Raw genomic sequence first — 18,682 nt, 5'->3', positions numbered from 1 at the left:
GCGGTTTAGTCAAAACTGTGCTGAACTCTAATAAAGTGCCATAAACATGGATTCTAACTCCAAACTATTAAATATGTCTTAAAGTCAAAGACATCAATTACTATAGCCAAGCTTTATATTCATCGGGAAAAGTCACAAAAGTCAAGCAAAATGCACTGCTAAACAATCTCAGTATTAACCGTTTCATAATTAGTATATTTAAATAGAGCGGTTATTATGTTAGACTCCAGGCGCTATTAGTGTTCTGTATGATCTGTCATTTTTAGGATATTTCTGGAATATTGCATTTCCGATTTTGTTACTGCTTGTAATCCGTAGCCCATTTTAACTGCGATGCCAATTTGTAGAGTCTAGAAATACAGAGCGCTAATAGTCGCCCGAAACACTGGCGTCGGATTCACCCTTTACAGAAGACGCTTCAGTGCAACATGCAACCCCCATCCTTAGTTCTCACAAAGAAAGAAAGAACTGAAAAACAATAAATAAAAAATGCTATCAATCTGTGTAAACAAACGTAACATGTATATACAAACAGAAAAGGCAAAATATAAAGTACACTGGAAAAAGCTGCCATGGACTCCTTCAAACCGAACCGCACTGTTAGAGGAGTGACTAGTGTTTCACACACGCAACAATACACGTCATCACACACATCTTAAGATCGGGAATAAGAGAAAAACATCTTTTTCATGGGGATAAAGCAGCACACACGTCTCTCTCGTAGCAAACACACATTCAGAAAGATAGGACAATGAAAATGAAAATTAGCTGATAATTTACTCTCCCTCAGGTCATCCGAGATTAGGATGAGTTTGTTTCTTCATCAGGTTTGGAGAAATGTAGCATTACATCAGTGTCTCAGCAATGGATGCTATGCAGTGAATGGGTGCCGTCAGAATGAGAGCTGATAAAAACATCACAATAATACATAATAATGCTTCCTCAAGTGAAAAAAAAAATGCATCTCCTGTTGTCTCTCAAATCAAAATCCAGCCTCATATTTGTTTTGGTTTAAACAGTGTTTAATCTGTGCAGATTTCTCTCCTGATTCAGACCACTGTTTCACTGGAGGAAGCGTTATTATGGATTATTATGGATTAATTTTTCAACAATTTGAAATTAAGCAAATCCATCTTTAAATCATTTTTGGATTATTGTGATGTTTTTATCAGCTGTTTGGACTCTCATTCTGACGGCACCCATTCACTGCAGAGCATCCATTGCTGAGACACTGATGCAGTGCTACATTTCTACAAACCTGATCAAGAAACAAACTCAACCTAATCTTGGATGGCTGGGGCAAATTATCATATTCAGTCCTCGAATTGCATTATTTTTTTCCCAATCAAGATTGTAGTATGAAAGAGTAAGAGAGCGAATCTCACCAAATCTGTCAAGATCACGAGCCAAATTTCAGAGAAATAAGAAATTAGATTTCATTCCACCAAACACTTGTATGCATTTAGGAGCAAATGTGCTTAGTTATGAAAGTCTGATAATAAAAATGCCTTTCCTTCACACTAAATCTGTGTTCTTAGTGTGCAGTATAATCTGGACGTGTTTTCGAGAGATTCCCCCAGGAACAGTTTCACAGCCCCGGTGGTCGAGCTTTTGAAACACTAGTGTAAGAACATTCAGAAACAGGGCTGTGGGACTTTAAGGCTCTTTTCTTAAAGTGAAGGAGCTTATTTAAGGATGCTTCGATGGGTCAGGGGAGTTGTCATCAACTGTGCACAGGAAATGACATCACCGGTGGGCTCATCAATACCAATGATAGTGTAAAACGCATATCCTGTTCCACAGATATGCTGGAAGGGATATGTAACGAACAGGCAAACTGAAGTGAAGCTCATCACGTGGTGTGAACAGCAATGAGCTTCATTTACTTCTTCATTTATAACATGGACATACACTCAAAGGAGGCGGAGATAAATAGAGTCAGTTTCCATTAAATACGTTTAAGACGGGCAGCAGAACAGAGTAACAAAGCCTTCAGCGCTCGCCTCTGCTAAAGGTTCGGATAGATCCGTCCCTGATGATGATGATGATGATGATGGTGATGAAGAATGCATCAGGCTGTTTGGTCGTCTACCCTGTTTGTGTAAGAACTTCACAGTAAAATGCTGTAAATATCTGGCGGAAGTAGAAGGGAGCGTGAGATGAGGATGGAGATTTCTGCAGATTCATGAAGTTAGGTTTGTCAGTGAAGTCTCATGGAATGAGTATCTGTACAGACTAGTGTGATAGTGAATAACACTGTGTAGTGTGCAAGTGAAGGAGAAGTGTGGAGATTAGAGTCCCATCCGAAGATGATGACGTTCCGGTTCCCCAACGACGTCCATCTCTCCACGAACCAGAGTAACAGACTGATCTGACGAGAGCTACCTTAATGAAGGACCGGAGGTTTCTCAGAGAATGGAGGGAGCGTATGGATGGATGTTCAGGGCTGCTCTTCTTTCTTCTTTAGAGAAATGCGTTTCTTCCTGGCTGCCAGCATCTCGTAGAAGGGGTCCACGCTCACAGCGGATCTGAAACAGAAACACAAGATCATCTTGAACCTGTAAAGACTGCTGGATCATATTTGATACATATATTTCTAAGGCCTCGTTTTGCTGAAAAAATGGTTTCAAACACAATCTACTCCATGCCTTCTGTCATCTAATGGTTTATACTTTTCTTTATCAAGTCAAAGCTCTTTCAGTGTAATTGTACAGAAGTCCTCCTTCAGCTGGTGTTTCACGAGTCTTTCTGCTGTCAAATCTTCTCTGATTTTTATCAAGTAAAGGTCAGAATAACTGCAGTAATATCTCCAGATGAACTCTTACTGGACTGAAGCAGCTCAGCTTTTCTTGATTCTCCATCAATCATGTTTTAGAGTCTCAAACCTGATCATCAGGATCTTTTGAGGAGCGTTTGTTTGTTCATCTCTCAATCATCATTGGATTGCACTGCACTATATGTTTGGATCATTTAAATCTCATCTTACTGAGACACATTATTGCAGATAGAGAGTGACGACTGATACTGTTGTACACGCCCCTGCCCTTTGACTCCACCCCCACGTCAAAACAGCGCCACAAAGCGAGACGCACAGAAAAATGAAGCGCAAAGGAAAAACGGCAGCGCAAGCTCAAACTAGACTGGCACGCAAAATAAAATAATAGATATGACCATGGAAAATATGTATTGCAAAATCATTGCTTTCGCGCGGTTTCATTTATGTTTTGCAACACTTTAATTTTCGTTTGCAAAACTTTATTTTTTTGCGTATATATATGGCATTATTTTGACTCCATAGCCATCTGCTGTTAAAAAATAAGCTCCGAATCGAAACTCGAATCAGTTTATCATCGCACCCCTAATATTTTTGCTATCTGCATTGATTTTTCAGACTGTTGTCTTGTATGTCAGCCTCAGCAGGGCTAAACATTATGTCCGGGAGGCACATACTGGAAGGCTTGTGAGCTCAAAATTTACATTTCTGCTAAAATCATTTTTGTACCTATTCCTATCAGGAAATGCAAATGTACTTCAGCTATGCAAACATTCGTCAGAGGCTGGAAAGAATACTGAACTTCAGTCAGTGTGAATACATTTCCTTGTGCACCCCTTAACTCTTCACATGCCGTGTCCTCTGAGATCTCCACGACCCCTGCAGCGCTGACGGTGTACTCACTTGATGCTGTGGATCCACTCGTCCTTCTCCTCCGGGGTGGGAGCTGAGATCCGGTACACCATGTGGTTTCCCTCCACCACTCGACCGTCGGCCTCCGTCTTACACGCTTTAATCAGCTGCCCGCGGTTATTAGGGATGTAGAGCTCAAAACAGTTCTGCACAGAAAACACAATCCTATCAACAAGCAGGCCAGCCCTAACGGTCAATAAACACACCTGCGGTCGATCTATGAAGTGTGGCATGGACATGTTTGAATCTGATCAGCTGTGTAATGAGACTTACTGGCTTTCTGGGATCTTCCACCTCTCGAATGCTCAGGTTCTCCAGTGGTATAATGCCTCTGGGCTCCTTATCCTACACACACACACACACACACACACAGTCAGTACCATCTACTATGGGTCAATTCAGTCCTTTTAGTACACACACTACCATTTAAACGTTTGATGCACGTCTTCTGCTCACTAAGGCATTTATTTGCCCAGAAATACGATAATATGGCAAAAATTGTGAAATATTATTACAATTTAAAACAGTTGTTTTCTATATGAATCTCTGTTAAACTGTAATGTATTTCTGTGATGCGCAGCTGTATTTTCAGCATCATTACTCCAGATTTCAGTGTCACATGATCTTCAGAAATCATTCTAATATGATGATTTACTGCTCAAGAAACATTTCTGATTATTATCAATGTTGAACACAGTTGCGTCGAAGAATGCATTTTATTTTTCAGGATTCACAGATGAATAGAAAGTTCAAAAGAACAGCATTTATTTGAAAAAGTAATCATTTGTAATATTACAAATGTATTTGCTGTCACTTTTGATCAATTTAATGCATCCTTGATGAATAAAAGTACTGATTTATTTTAAAAAAGAGCCCTATCTTATGAAGAGTAGTCTATGTAAGCTATAATATGCAGTACAAACAATTATTACACGTCTCTCTAGATTACTTGATTCTTATTGGTCATTTACAGCATTTTTTGGTCAAATAATTTTGCACAGAAATGATAAACTGCATAACTGACTGTTGTCCTGAGCCAGCGAAAAAAAAAAAAAAAAAAAAAAACAACACATATATATATATATATATATATATATATATATATATATATATATATATATAATATATATATATATATATATATATATATATATATATATATATATATATATATATATATATACACACACATATACCGTACAGGTCAAAAGTTTGGAAACATTACTATTTTTTATGTTTTTGAAAGAAGTTTCTTCTGCTCATCAAGCCTGCATTTATTTGATCAAAAATACAGAAAAAATTTAATATTGTGAAATATTATTACAACTTAAAATAATAGTTTTTAAATTTATTATACTTTAAATTATCATTTATTTCTGTGATGCAAAGCTGAATTTTTAGGATCATTATCACATGATCCTTTAGAAATCATTCTAATATGATGATTCATTATCAAAGTTGGAAACAGTTCTGCTGCTTAATATTTTTTCAGAACATGTGATACTTTTTTAGGATACTTTGATGAAAAAAAAAAAAAAAAAAAAAAAAAAAAAAAAAAAAGTTATGTTTTTAAAATATAAATATTTTGTAATAACAATATACACTACTGGTCAGTAATTTGGGGTCAGTAATTTTTAAATAAAATTTTTTTAAATAAAATCAATACTTTTATTCAGCAAGGATGTGTTAAATTGATAAAAAGTGATAGTAAAGAAAATATATATTATTAGATTTTTTTTTTTTTTTTTTTTTTGAATAAATGCAGTTCTTTTTAACCTTTTATTCATCAAATATATTAGACAGCAGAACTGTTTCCAACACTCATAATAAATCAGAATATTAGAATGATTTCTAAATGATCATGTGATAGACTGGATGTTACATGTGACACTGAAGGCTGGAGTAATGATGCTGAAAATTCAGCTTTGCATCACAGGAATAATTTTTATTTTTTTTTTAAAGTATATTCAAATAGAAAACTATTATTTTAAGTTGTAATAATATTTCACAATATTACTGTTTTTTCTGTATTTTTGATCAAATAAATGCAGGCTTGATGAGCAGAAGAGACTTCTTTTAAAAACATTAAAAATAGGTTTCCAAACTTTTGACCTGTACTGTATGTATATATATATATATATATATATATATATAATTCTGTTTCACGTTAGGGTCCTAATTTTTTATATGTCACGTGTCATGTCTCATTATCTTGCTTATTAAATGGCTAACTATATAAAAAATTAAAATGTTATATAAAGTCATTATGCAATATATTTGATAAAAATACATGTTAGAGAGATGCATAATAAGATGAAACATTGCTCTTGACTTACTGTTGTGTACTCAAAGTAATAGAGGCAGTTATCAGTCAGAATGAACCACCGTCTCTTCCATGTTTTCACACGACCCCCTGAGAATGAAGATTATATGGATTAGAGGTGTGAAGCACACAAGAAATTAATCATTTCCACCGTGTCCGACTGCTAAGAAACTACACAGACACACTACTAGAGTATACTGCCTTGACAAACCCAACTAAACTAAATTAAACAGATTTCTAGGCCTGATGGGTGATGTTGGTCATGTTTGCCTGTCCAGAACTCTTCGTCCTGATGCTAGTGAGTTTACTGCTAAGAGTCAAAACAACTCTCTTTTCGAAGTTTTTCGAATCTTTGAATCAATTGCTTTGTGAAAATGATTCACAGTTTTGATGCATATGCTTTTATTTGTCAGAACAGTGCATCAACTCGTACATAAAAACATCTTTTAGAAACCAGTTGCAGATGGATGGAAAGTGTAATATTGTTAATGCAATTAACAAATCATCAAACACCATGAATTATGAAGTGTCTGTATAATATGTTTTATTAATCTGTTTGTTTTATGGAGAGGTTGGTTAATCAAGTCAATAAGAGAATAATTTTATTACACAAACATGTTGATTAAACCATGTATATGGTAGAAAGGACATTGTGTACGTACCTCCTGAAGGGTGGACAGCACCAGCACCAGCACCAGCACCAGCACAAGCACCAGCACCAGCACAGAAATCACAGGTCAAGCAGAGCAGGAGCCAGAAGAGATGGGGAAAGTGAACGGGGGACGGATCACAGGAAACAGAAAGACAGAGATACAGGACGAGGGAAGAAGATTTAAAAGCTTTTAGTGCCTGAGAGATCACAGACATGCCATGCAGAAAGAGAGCAAATCTCTGAAAGTGCCTGAAAGGTTTTTTTTTTTTTTTTTTTTAGGAAAATAGAGCAAAGAGCAGCAATGAAATAACAGGAAATCATGCGACGGCAATGACAGAGACCCTGCCAACAACTGTGTTAAACAGTAAAGTACGTCAGGAGGGACTCACCCAGTTTGAGGAGCCAGCCTTCTCTGTCCGGGTTGAAGAAAGTGTGCGTCAGGTCATTCCCATCATCCTCTGGGATCTTAAAGGGCTCGTTCTTGATGCTGTCATACAGATTCTGAAGAACACACACACAGTGTTTACTGAAGCATTAAATGTGTTGTGAGACCATTTAAAAAAAAACAAAAAAACACAGAGACATGAATGAACTGTTTTCCCCTAAATTCCCTTTTTTTTTTTTATTCATTTTTCTTGAGATTTTCAACTGTTCTGGATTACATTTTAATTGTTCATTTAAATATTAGTCATCTTTAGTGATCAAAAAGCATATCTAATCCATTGAAATCATGAAACCTAAACAACAACAGTTTATGAAGTTTAAGACTTTTTTGTGCCTGTTTGAAAGATTTGATTAAATTGTAACAAATCGATTGAATTTCACAAAACTTTCACTATGCAATAATTTGTTACAAATGTTTACAATAATAGGGCCCTATGGAATTTTGTGTTTTATGTTGAAAGTAAGGCATAAAAAATTTATTTAATTATTATTTAAAATGCAATTCCTTTTACTTCACGGCAAAGAAAGTGCCGCACAACAATTTACTGTTAAAACTAAAAAATGGAAGAAGGATTGTGTGATGTATCTTAAAAACAGTTTTAATAATTGAATTATTATTAATATTATTGCTTTGAGAAGTACATTCACAGAGCAGTCTTTCTGCACTTTAATAATCACAGACACTAGTTCATATCATGATTTAATGACCTGTATACACCTACTTTTGATTCATTCATGCAAATATGCCAAACTCATTCCGTGATGTACTTTAAATGTTATTTTTATACCTCTGTGTTTTTCGCATAGCAGAAATCATTAACGTGCATTATTTTAACATTAAAAAATGCACACAGTCCAGTAGAGCGCACACTCACTCTGAGCAGCTCCTCGGGTAGATCTCCTCCGTCGTTGATGCCTCTGTTCATGCTGATGAAGCGCTCCACCGTGGGCTTGTCCCGCACGTTGGGGTTGTGCAGACTGGTGTTCAACATGATGATGGAAAACGACAGCACGTAACAGGTGTCTGCGCGGAGAACACAGAGTTTAGGGACTCGAAACACACTCTCTAACAATCAGACACTCCTGAAGCAGCCACAGATGGTGTCAGATGAAAGCCTGAGCCGCTGCTGTGTGTGTCTGACCTGTGCTCTGGAAGACTCCAGGATTGCAGTGACAGTATCTCTGTGCAAAGGCCTCCATCATCCGGTCGATCTTCTGAGCCTCGCCGGGCAAGCGGAAGCTCCACAGGAACTGTCTGCAGAAACACTAATGCATCAGGAACACAAGCACTGCACTAAGAACAATTACAAAATCAACCAGATTCAGAAAGAAACCCAAACAAGCAAGAGCTCTCTAGACCTTCTTTGAAGAAACACCCCAAAAGGCTTCAAAGATAAACATGTGTGACCCTGGACCACAAAACCAGTCATAAAGGTAAATTTTTAGAAACTGAGATTTGAAATCCGAATAAATAATCTCTCCATTGATGTATGTTTTGTTAGGAGGACAATATTTGTCTGAGATACAACTATTTGAAAATCTGGAATCTGAGGGAGCAAAAAAATCTAAATATTGAGAAAATCATCTTTAAAGTTGTTCAAATGAATTCTAAGCAATGCATATCATTAATCAAAAATTAAGTTTTGATATATTTACAGTAGGAAATATACAAAATATCTTCATGGAACATGATCTTTACTTAATGTCCCAATTATTTTTGGCATAAAAGAAAAATGTATAATTTTGACCCATACGATGTATTGTTGTCTATTGCTACAAATATACCCCAGAGACTCAAGACTGCTTCTGTGCTGCAGGGACACATCTGCTGACTTACCGAAGTGCTTGCACCAAGTTCAGATCCGTGAATTCGTGAAGATCAACAAAAGCCTGCAGTACTTTAATATTGAAGTCATCTCTGAAAGAGAGCGAGAGGAACAGTTTAAGGACTTCTCTGTTTTGACTAAACGCAAGCAGCAGGGATCGACTAGCCTACAATCCACCACACGTCTGGTGAGACTGAGTCAAGCTGCTTTATAGATGAGAGCTGAGCAATAATACAGTTTGCATTTTGCAGTGATTATTAGTGCTGTTCTTCAGTTTGCAGGGGAAAACAACAGAAATATCAAATGGTTGTTTTTCACCAATTAGAAAGTGTATCTGTAACAGATATGAACTCACAGTACCTTTCACCCAGATAGTCTCCTATTGCTGTTTTATTGAGTCCTTCTCCTTTGTAGAGAAACTGAGCGATGTCCTCTGGAGTGTGTCTGAGGAGCTCGTTCTCCACCAGGAACACAATGCCCTGCGAAACAGACGCAAATACAGAGGAAACACACAAAAGAACAACAAGATTTAGTGTGAAACACTTCTGTTCCTGCCATTTAATATGATACAAATACTTTATATTTGCAACATATTTTTTTATGTGTGTAAATGTTAATAAAATAAATTAATAATTTTATATAACAATGACAACATTTGTTGCATAAAGTTCCATTTCAAATAAATGTGTTTTTTTTTTTTTTTTTTTTTTACTTTCTAGTAATCAGAGGACCACAGAAATAAAATGCATCACAGTTTCCACAAAAATATTGTGCAGCACAACTGTTTTCAACATTGATAATAATCAGAAATGTTTCTTGAGCAGCAAATCATCATATTAGAATGATTTCTGAAGATCATGTGACACTGAAGACTGGAGTAATGATGCTGAAAATACAGCTGCACATCACAGAAATAAATTACAGTTTAACAGAGATTCACACAGAAAACTGTAATAATATTTAAAGTTTGCATATGAAATAATATTTCATAGTATTACTGTCTTTACTGTATTTTTGCAGCCTTGCTGAGCAGAAAAGACTTTCGAAAACATTAACCAAACTGAAACACTAGTGTATATATGTTAAAATGTAACCATGTGATATTATTATTGCTGGTAAACGATGTCATACTTTTTTTCTTTTCTTTTTAAAACAGGGTGGTTACCTTTTTCGGGTCCATGTTGAATTTCTTCCGGCCCATGGCCACATGCCGACTCTTCTGTAATGTTTTACTACAAAAAAATGGAGAGGAGATCAATCTTGTTTTCACGTTTCAGGTGTGAGGTGTGTGTCTCTGAGAGTCCTACAAACCCACAGCCTGCAGAGGACCGCACTGTATACACAGCTACAGAGAGATAACGTCTGTGTGTGCTTTCATTCGAGTGTTATCTCTCACACTGGAGCAACAACAAGCAGCACAATCGTGTTCCCATCAGTAAAACAGGCAGATGTGGGACTGACCTGCCCTCTGTGCTGCTCTCCAGCCCCTCCACCTCTATAATGGCTTCTCTCAGCTCCTCTTTCAGCCGCTGGATCTCCAGAAGCAGCGCTCCTTTCCTGCGGCGGATCTCCTCCAGCTCGGAGCGCTCCTCTGGGCTCAGGTCCGCCGGGACTGTGGAGAGACGGGAGAGACTGTGTCTAATATCATTCACTTTATGCTGCGAGATGGAAATGCAAACAGGACTGGGGCCAGCACACATGCGCAGGGATTCATTCAGGTTATCTGTGTGCTACCGGAGGACTCTTACGACAGCAGCTGGAGGGTTTAGAGAGAGCAAGCCGGGACAGAACACAGCCGAACCCACAGCAGCTCAGAAAGCAGCGCCCGCAGGCAGAGACACACACTCCGACGCTCCTCACAAAACACATTTCACAATCCTCAAGCCGATCGCTTAAAATACAAAACGTGATGCTATTAGTCGCTGATGTACACAACATTGCATTCTTCTACTAAATACAATGTTTGCATTGCACTTCAAAATATTTTTAGACCATTTTATGTTAAATTTGGACATTAGAAATGAAAAGAGCAACCACATCAATCCCTCTTCCCTAAACTCCACCCTGTTTCAAGTATTTTAATTTAAAAAGGTACAAAATAAGCCATAATTTGTTCTGAACAGCAGCTGCAAATGTTTTTAAATATAAGCTAATGATTTTTTTTTTTAAATGCGGCAATTCTAATAAATGTCAGTTTTGTCATTTGAACCTATTTTTGTTTTGTCTGCAAATCCTTATTTTGTACAAATCCTTAAACTATCTCTCTCTCTCTCAGTTTAACCCCTTGACTGTCACTCACAGGTTTAGGCCTACACACAGACTTATAAAGTGCACGATCCAAACTTACATTTTTATAATTCATGAACGAAAACATTTTGTAACATGATATTGATGTACCATTTTCATGGTAATGCAATGCCTGATTTTAAAATGGGTTTCAAAGGATGAATTTTAAGATTTTAAGTTTTCAGCTGATATATAATTTCTGATGATTTGTAACAGAGTAAAAGTCAGCGAAGAAGACTTTTATTTTGACAAGGTCAGAACTCCTGTTATGCACTCTTGTCATAAATTAATCTATTACTTTTCCTACATAATTTTTAACAAAAAACATTGGTAAAATATTTATTTAGGAGTCTTAATCCTTTCCAACGATATACAGTTTGTCATGATTAGATTAGGATTTAATTGTAATATAGTGAAGTAAATGTAGGCGTCGGTGACAGTTAACAGGTCAAAATAATATTAAGTGAAGTGACGAAGTGAAGTGAAGTGAAGTGAAGTGACGTGACATTCAGCCAAGTATGGTGACCCATACTCAGAATTCGTGCTCTGCATTTAACCCATCCGAAGTGCACACACACAGAGCAGTGAACACACACACACACTGGACTCGAACTCACAACCCATGGGCAGCCATTTATGCTGCGGCACCCGGGGAGCAGTTGGGGGTTCGATGGCTTGCTCAAGAACTGTACATGCACTCCCCCTACCTACAATTCCTGCCGACCCGAGACTCGAACTCACAACCCTTCAATTGGGAGTCCGACTCCCTAACCATTAGGCCACGACTTCCCTGAAGATTATAAAAAAATAATCACATTGACTCTGTAAATGTCTCAATATTTGTGGTTTGTCTCGATGTTAAATTTGGATGTCCGCTTTATTTTGTAAATCCCAAAATACCATCAATCTCTTGCTCCAAGTATTTCATAAAAAAAAAATACAAAATAGTAAAAAATTAAATACAAATAAATAAATAAATAAATAAATAATAATACATAGGTTAACAATTACAAATAATCTGAAAAATCAGATAATTCCGGTCATCTCATCTGTCATATTTTGTCAAATCTGCAAATTCTAAATACTTTAGTATTATTTATTTTTCTGAGAATGTCTTGGAGCTTTATGAACATCATTTAAAATCTCGAGAAGACAATCTGAGTGACTGCACGCACCCTAGCCTCTGATTAATCACAAACACACAGAGAAGACCCCAGTGTTTCTAAGCAGCTCTCGTGAGTCTCTGCACACAGGCCTCCAGCTGATCTTCGAGATCTCCCAGTGACGCGTGAAGAATGCGCTACAGTGAGTCTGATCCCGACCCAAAGATGAGTGAAGAACAGCTGTAATGATCAAACCCAGCAGACACAGTACAGATGTAAACCCTGAATGATGCTGACAGCAGAGTTAAACCTTTACAGGAGCCCAGTCATCTCCTACATGAAGCTCGCGAGAGGACTAACACAGCGCTAAACCAGCGTCACTTACTGTAGTCCAGATCTTCCATTTTGGGGGCTTTGCTTTTAGGCATATATGTGTCGGAATCGAATGTCATTCAATAACCGAGAGATGAGGATATATAAAAATATACCCCACAAACGAAAAGGAAATAAATAAATAACTAGGCGGAGGACCGACAGGACTCAGACAAAGGAGGAGTTGAGAGCGGAAGTTGCGTCAGTCAGACACTAAAATTCACGAGCCGGGACGGCGGCCATCTTGGTAAGGGCTTTTTTCCTGTTTAGTTCGTGTACAAAAACATGTGAATATTATTCAATAATGCAGTTTATTCTTTATGTTAACATTATTATTATTAGTATTATTTTTGTTATTCACCTATGGCCTCCCCTAGTTAGATCAGATAGTAGGCCTGCTTACTGAGAAACACAAAAGCAGGGTTTAAACAGATGACTAGCTGTATTAAAAGACTGGTTTGTAGTAATAGTTTAGAGAATGCAACACAACAAACTGTACTAAAATATTAAAATTGTCAGGTGTATAATTAGGTTGTCACCTGTAACATTCTGTGGGTGGATTATATTTAGGAAGGTGATTTGTTTGTGTGTTTTTGTTCAAAATTGCTTAATGCAAATGAGCCAGAGGGGGAAGAACAATCAGGCTTTCTTTCTCATCTTTACATTTTAGGGAGTTTTTACGGGCCATTATTGCCATTGGATCGCTCACTTGGGTTTTTGGCCTTTCTTAAGCTAATTTTGGGGAATATATAGAATAAAGCGAGCTATATCAAGAGCCTGATGATTTATGGAAATGAAAATTCCTGTCACATTTGCTGATGTGTGTAGTTATGCAGCACTCTGCCCTGATAACAATAAATAATTTAACGCTTGCCTATAAAAATTTCACATTCAGAGCAACTGTATGATGGTGTTATGTGTTCTATATATGTTTCAAAGGAATTACCACAACACAGCTTCATTCTGAGAGAACAAAATTTATTTATGTATGTATTCATTTATTTCAAAACTTACTAAAGTCTTGAAAAAAAAAAAGAACAAAAATAGGATTGGCATGGCTTTTATTAAGCATCATGTCTTACAATCATAAATATTTTCCAATTCTTAAACAAAACAAAACAAAACAAAAATGATCTCGGCAACAGTTCAACACGATAATAAAAACACGACATATCAAGTATTACATTGAAATAACAAAAATATCATAACTGACAAGTTACACTGTAACTATAAGTCAGTGCCTTATTGTTTTACTCTGAATCTATCAAAATAATGATTGCTTTTATTTAGGGCACTTGGTATTACAGGGATCTCCCGACTGGAAAAGTGTATAGACACTAACCAAAGGGAACATAGACAGGGCACCTAACATAGAGCCCAGCTGCACCACAGCTCCACACCACACGAGGGCGCTGTGGCCTTCATCTCGCAGGATCACTCCAATAATCACCTTCACATAGGACAGAGTCAGGACAAATATGACCCAGGTTAAGACCTACAGATGAAGGGAGAACCAGAAAGCGGAGATTATGTGAGTTTTGTTGCCTTCGCATTGCATTTGTGCTAAAGTATGTAGTACCATGCATTGTGTGTAGTATATATACTGATTTTTTTTTCACAAAAGTAGTAGGAGTAGTAACCTACAGTGTTAAAAATAAAGGCTCCAAACAGGGGCTTTTGCAGTGAAGCCATAGAAGAACCATTTGCTTTTCTTAGCGAGAAGACCATTTTAGTGATCTAAATAAGCTTTTTCCACTGTAAAGGACCTTTTATGCAATGGAAAGGTTCTATGGATGTTAAAGGTTCTTTGTTGATCTGCTGATGCTAATAAAGAACCTTTATTTTTAAGAGTGTACAATCTTATACTCTTTGGAATTCCTTAAAACAAGGTAATAGTGCCAGTAAATGTACTTTACAGTCACATTTACAGGTCTAAATTATTATGCTTGACAAGTGAAAAGCATGTGTGCGAGTCTTACGATGAGTGCTGCTCCTAGGTCATGACTGATCAGCAGAGGACAAGGGCTTAGTGCTGCCATGCCCATTATATATGCTCCAAACCCTGTTCCTGTCACTGTCAGAAACCCCATCAGCACCAGAGTCTTGGACATTATTAAAGAGAGCTAGTGTGTCAGCCAATCAAATGGAATTCAGAAATGGAGTAATTACATTAATTTGTCTAATAATTGTTCTCACCTGATTGGTACAAACATGGCAATGAAACAAGCCACTGGATTGGCTACTGAAGACAAAGTGGCTGCAAGGTGATAGGCCTGATTTCCATACGGCAAACAGGAGTAAGCCTGGACCGAGGGCAGGACTGCATTGGTCAGTGCATTGACCCAGGCCAGAACTACAAATATGAAGACCAGCTCGGTTCTGCTGTAGGTTCCTTTTCCAAATGAACTGCGTCGTTTTATCACCGGGCCTTCTGGGAAATCCAACATGGGCCTTTGCTCTGGAGTTTCACTGTTTAGGGATTGGCTCATATCAATCTTCTCCACCCGCTGAGAATCATCAACATAACCTTTGCTCTTGTGTTCCCGCGCCACAGCTGGGTGGAAGTTGAGTAACAAGAAAGCGCCCAGGCACACCATCATCATCGCACTGAGGAACAGGAAGAAACCCTGAGCGGAGAAGTTGGCCCGTTGGTAGTGTGCCTGCAGTTCTCCATCGAATCCCAAGGATGAGTTCCCCATGCTAAAGTTCGCATTAACACTGGCATTTTTGCAGTGGACCACCCCTACGCCTTGGGTAAGAGCCACCAGCACCGGGACCAGACCGCTTAGACCCTCTCCAATGAAGTAGGTGGTGAGGTACCGAGGCTGCAGACGCATCATGAAGGGTAGAAAGGTGACGGACGAGGTGCAGTCCACCACAGACAGCAGGAAGCTGAGGGACAGTAGGGCAGCACTGTGTTCGCCTCCTCCAAAAGTAAGTGTGCGGTTCCAGAGGAACGCCAGGAGGAAGGTGGCCACCACACCGACCGTTACGATCGTGTAGATAACGGGCCGCTCGTCCAGCACGCCCGGTCTGAAGCGGTGCATGAGCGTGATGAAGAGAGGCCCGATGTTGGCCATCTGGATAATGATTGTGAGGTAGGAGGGCAGGTACCAACCCTCAGGAATGGAGGGGACGATCAGAGGTAGCTCCACCCACATCCCGTTAATAGCCACCCATGATCCGATGCCAAAGAGGCAGGCCAACCCGTGTGTGAACAGAGACATGATGAAGGCACTGAGGTCCACATGTCGACAAGGCAACTGGTTTTTAAAGGTAATCTGAAAGACGGAAGTACAGGGAAATTTTTTTTGTTTTGTTTTATTTGTTTTACAATAGCCCCTCCATTTCTTTGACTTAAAATTGCTGTTTTGGCAATATGTTTTATATATATATATATATATATATATATATATATATATATATATATGTGTGTGTGTGTGTGTGTGTGTGTGTGTGTGTTTACAATCCAATCTTTTTCAGCTGTATTTCACTTTGGCAAGTCCCATTTTCACTGCTATTGAATTTTTGTAGTTCTCTATTATGTTTCTGTTTTGGTGATCAGAGAAGTCACATGACCTTTCCCATTCAAACTTACAGTAAAAGCACCATAGATTACACATAAATTAACCAGACTTAATACTACACCAACAGTTCCAGTAATTACCGCTGTATTTACCTTCCTTATTCTATGACATAACCGTTTCCTTCTACCTGATTATATGATCTATTCACCCCATTCATTATAACAAGTTTGTGCTCATACCAGTGGGTAATGACTCTTCAGTGCCCTTGAATCTCCTTTTGGCTCTTTGGATTACAAATCACCACTTTTAGTGCACTAAACTTGATAATCACAAAAACACTTACACGTCCCACCTGATTCTCCTGAGGTTTCAGTACATTCTGACAGCTGTTTAATCAGCCTTTTCTGTTTTTCTTGCTCTTTATATTCCTGTTGGCTCTGAAATTCAACTAATGGTAATAAGAGCATGCAGGAGCGTGCTGTTTGAAGCAGGAGTCCTTTATCCCAGTGGACTAACATACAAAACCATGTGCTCAGCTGCCCGGCGGAGGGTGAACAGGGAAGGCGAGAGTAAGCATGACGCAGTAACCCCTCCCTCCCTCTCTTCCGCCTTCTCTCCCTCTCTCCCTCCCTCTCTCTCTCTCTCTCTCGCTCCTAAAAACCTTGACGTTGAGCTGAAACAGGAAGTGTAGCTTACATGTCTGATGCTGAAGCAGCTGACATTCAAATGATCCTTTAACCCTCACTGCAAACTCTGGCAACAATTGTTACAAATACCATTTATTTATCTTTCTAATTTACTAAATATGGGTTGAACACCATACAAGAGCAGCTCACAGTCTAAAATATTTATCATAACAGTTTTGAGAGGAACACATTTAATGGTGGAGTAGGCACATATTTTTTGTCATTGTGATGACTGGGAAAATGGTCCATTTATCCTGAATTAACCCTATAATATCTCATAGCAAGTCGCACAACCTTTGTTAAAAGTGTGCTTAACTATTGAATGTGCACTTGTAGTGTACTTCAAATCTTAAAAATATATTTAAAAAGCTGTATTTGCAGATAGAATAATATAAATGAAATAAAAGTCTAAGTGAACTTAAAGACTGTTCATGACTGTTTCTTATCACACTTAAGCACACCTAAAAAAAGTGTACATTTTGAAATATAAAATTAAAGTTTAATTTAAAGTGCATTTTAAATAATTATGTTTTAATTATCTTTTTTGTCATGTTTTAAAGAACTACACTTATTTGTGGAGTTGACTAAAGCACATGTAAATTACTTGATTATAATACTAACTGTTTGTTATTTGATATACTACTTAAAATTAATGTATATTAAATGTACTAAATAACAACTTAACAAATGTATAATTACAAAATTAATACATCTGTCAGTATATTTGGCATTTGTGGCAAGGGGCCTAGTTCAGCGAGGTCTGCAGCCACAGAGAGAGGCAGGAGACGAGCGGTGAGTAAGTAGGTCAAGTGCAAATGATAAACACCTCTGTCTCGTTGCAGTAATTGGTGTGGAGAGACTGGATAAAAGCCACCAGGAATCGGGAAGTAAGAGAGAGAGACTGACTGGGAACTTGAGCCACACGGGAGACTGTTGGTGCAAAAAGAGTTGTGTGCAGATTGATAATCTGAGTTGTTTAATGAGTGATTGAGAGTGCAGTGGGCGCCGCTGTTCTTTTTTTGTTTAAATAAAACTCGGGTTCCAGTCACGCCGACCCTGTCTTCTTCCTTCCACCCTTTGAACCACATCACACTGGTGCCGAAACCCGGGATAGGAAGAAGAACGCCGCCGCCGTCATACAGTCCCCGCCAGGATCACCATTTGCAGACGTCATCCAATCGCTCGCTGTTCTTCACCAGGAACAACATCAGGCACTGCTAGGCATTAGGGACGATCAGGAACGGCATTTCCGAGTGCTCATCCAAGCCCAGCAGGAAGAAAGCGAGCTGTTCCGGAGCTGGATTGACCGGTAGGTTCGGGCTATGGGAACTCCATCTGCCCCAGCCCTGCCCACCCACATGCCTCTCAATACGATGGGTGCCCAGGACGACCCCGAGGCCTTCATAGACCTGTTTGAGAGGTCAGCTGAGGCATGTGGGTGGAACCCATCGGTGCGTGCACGGGGATGTGGTGAACTACCCCTTAATGTCGGTGGCTATTCAATTTCGGGGACAAAAACATAGAGTAGAGGTTGCAGTTAGCTTGCACCTCAGACATCCGCTAATTTTGGGAACAAATTGGCCAGATTTTAGTGTATTATTGGGGCATTTATGTGCAGATGTCTCCTGGGGGAAAGAAGAGCCGGGACCAATGGGAACTGAGACAGGGGAACGAAGCACTGTTGAGAGGAGAAACCTCACAGAGTGTGTTGATTTTCCCCTGGAACAGTCTCAGGATGAAACACTTAAAAATTCCTTTTAACAGGTCCGTGCCATCGA

General features: G+C 38.5%; 2 protein-coding genes across 2 annotated transcripts; both read right to left on the bottom strand.

Annotated features, from left to right (window-relative positions):
* Positions 1-1,838: 1,838 nt before the first annotated feature.
* Positions 1,839-12,902, bottom strand: LOC109087682 (cytohesin-2). The gene is made up of 12 exons (XM_042771987.1): positions 12,705-12,902; positions 10,392-10,542; positions 10,096-10,162; positions 9,291-9,409; positions 8,942-9,022; positions 8,247-8,359; positions 7,980-8,128; positions 7,050-7,161; positions 6,022-6,098; positions 3,959-4,030; positions 3,677-3,831; positions 1,839-2,528 (listed from the first exon to the last, which is right to left on the bottom strand). Exons 1-12 carry the CDS (start codon positions 12,769-12,771, stop codon positions 2,441-2,443), a joined length of 1,251 nt encoding a protein of 416 aa, XP_042627921.1. The 5' UTR covers positions 12,772-12,902; the 3' UTR covers positions 1,839-2,440.
* A 544-nt stretch (positions 12,903-13,446) lies between these two features.
* LOC109087690 (solute carrier family 52, riboflavin transporter, member 3-B-like) lies at positions 13,447-16,768 on the bottom strand. The gene is made up of 4 exons (XM_042771988.1): positions 16,562-16,768; positions 14,886-15,972; positions 14,671-14,792; positions 13,447-14,186 (listed from the first exon to the last, which is right to left on the bottom strand). The coding sequence occupies exons 2-4, from the start codon at positions 15,916-15,918 to the stop codon at positions 13,974-13,976; spliced, it is 1,368 nt and encodes a 455-aa protein (XP_042627922.1). The 5' UTR covers positions 15,919-15,972; positions 16,562-16,768; the 3' UTR covers positions 13,447-13,973.
* Between the last annotated feature and the right edge of the window lie 1,914 nt (positions 16,769-18,682).

The sequence above is a fragment of the Cyprinus carpio genome, chromosome A16 (genome assembly GCF_018340385.1).
Source record: "Cyprinus carpio isolate SPL01 chromosome A16, ASM1834038v1, whole genome shotgun sequence".
Classification (NCBI taxonomy): Eukaryota; Metazoa; Chordata; class Actinopteri; order Cypriniformes; family Cyprinidae; genus Cyprinus; species Cyprinus carpio.
The sequence above is the reverse complement of the archived record's forward strand: the minus strand, read 5'-3'. Positions and strand labels throughout refer to the sequence as shown.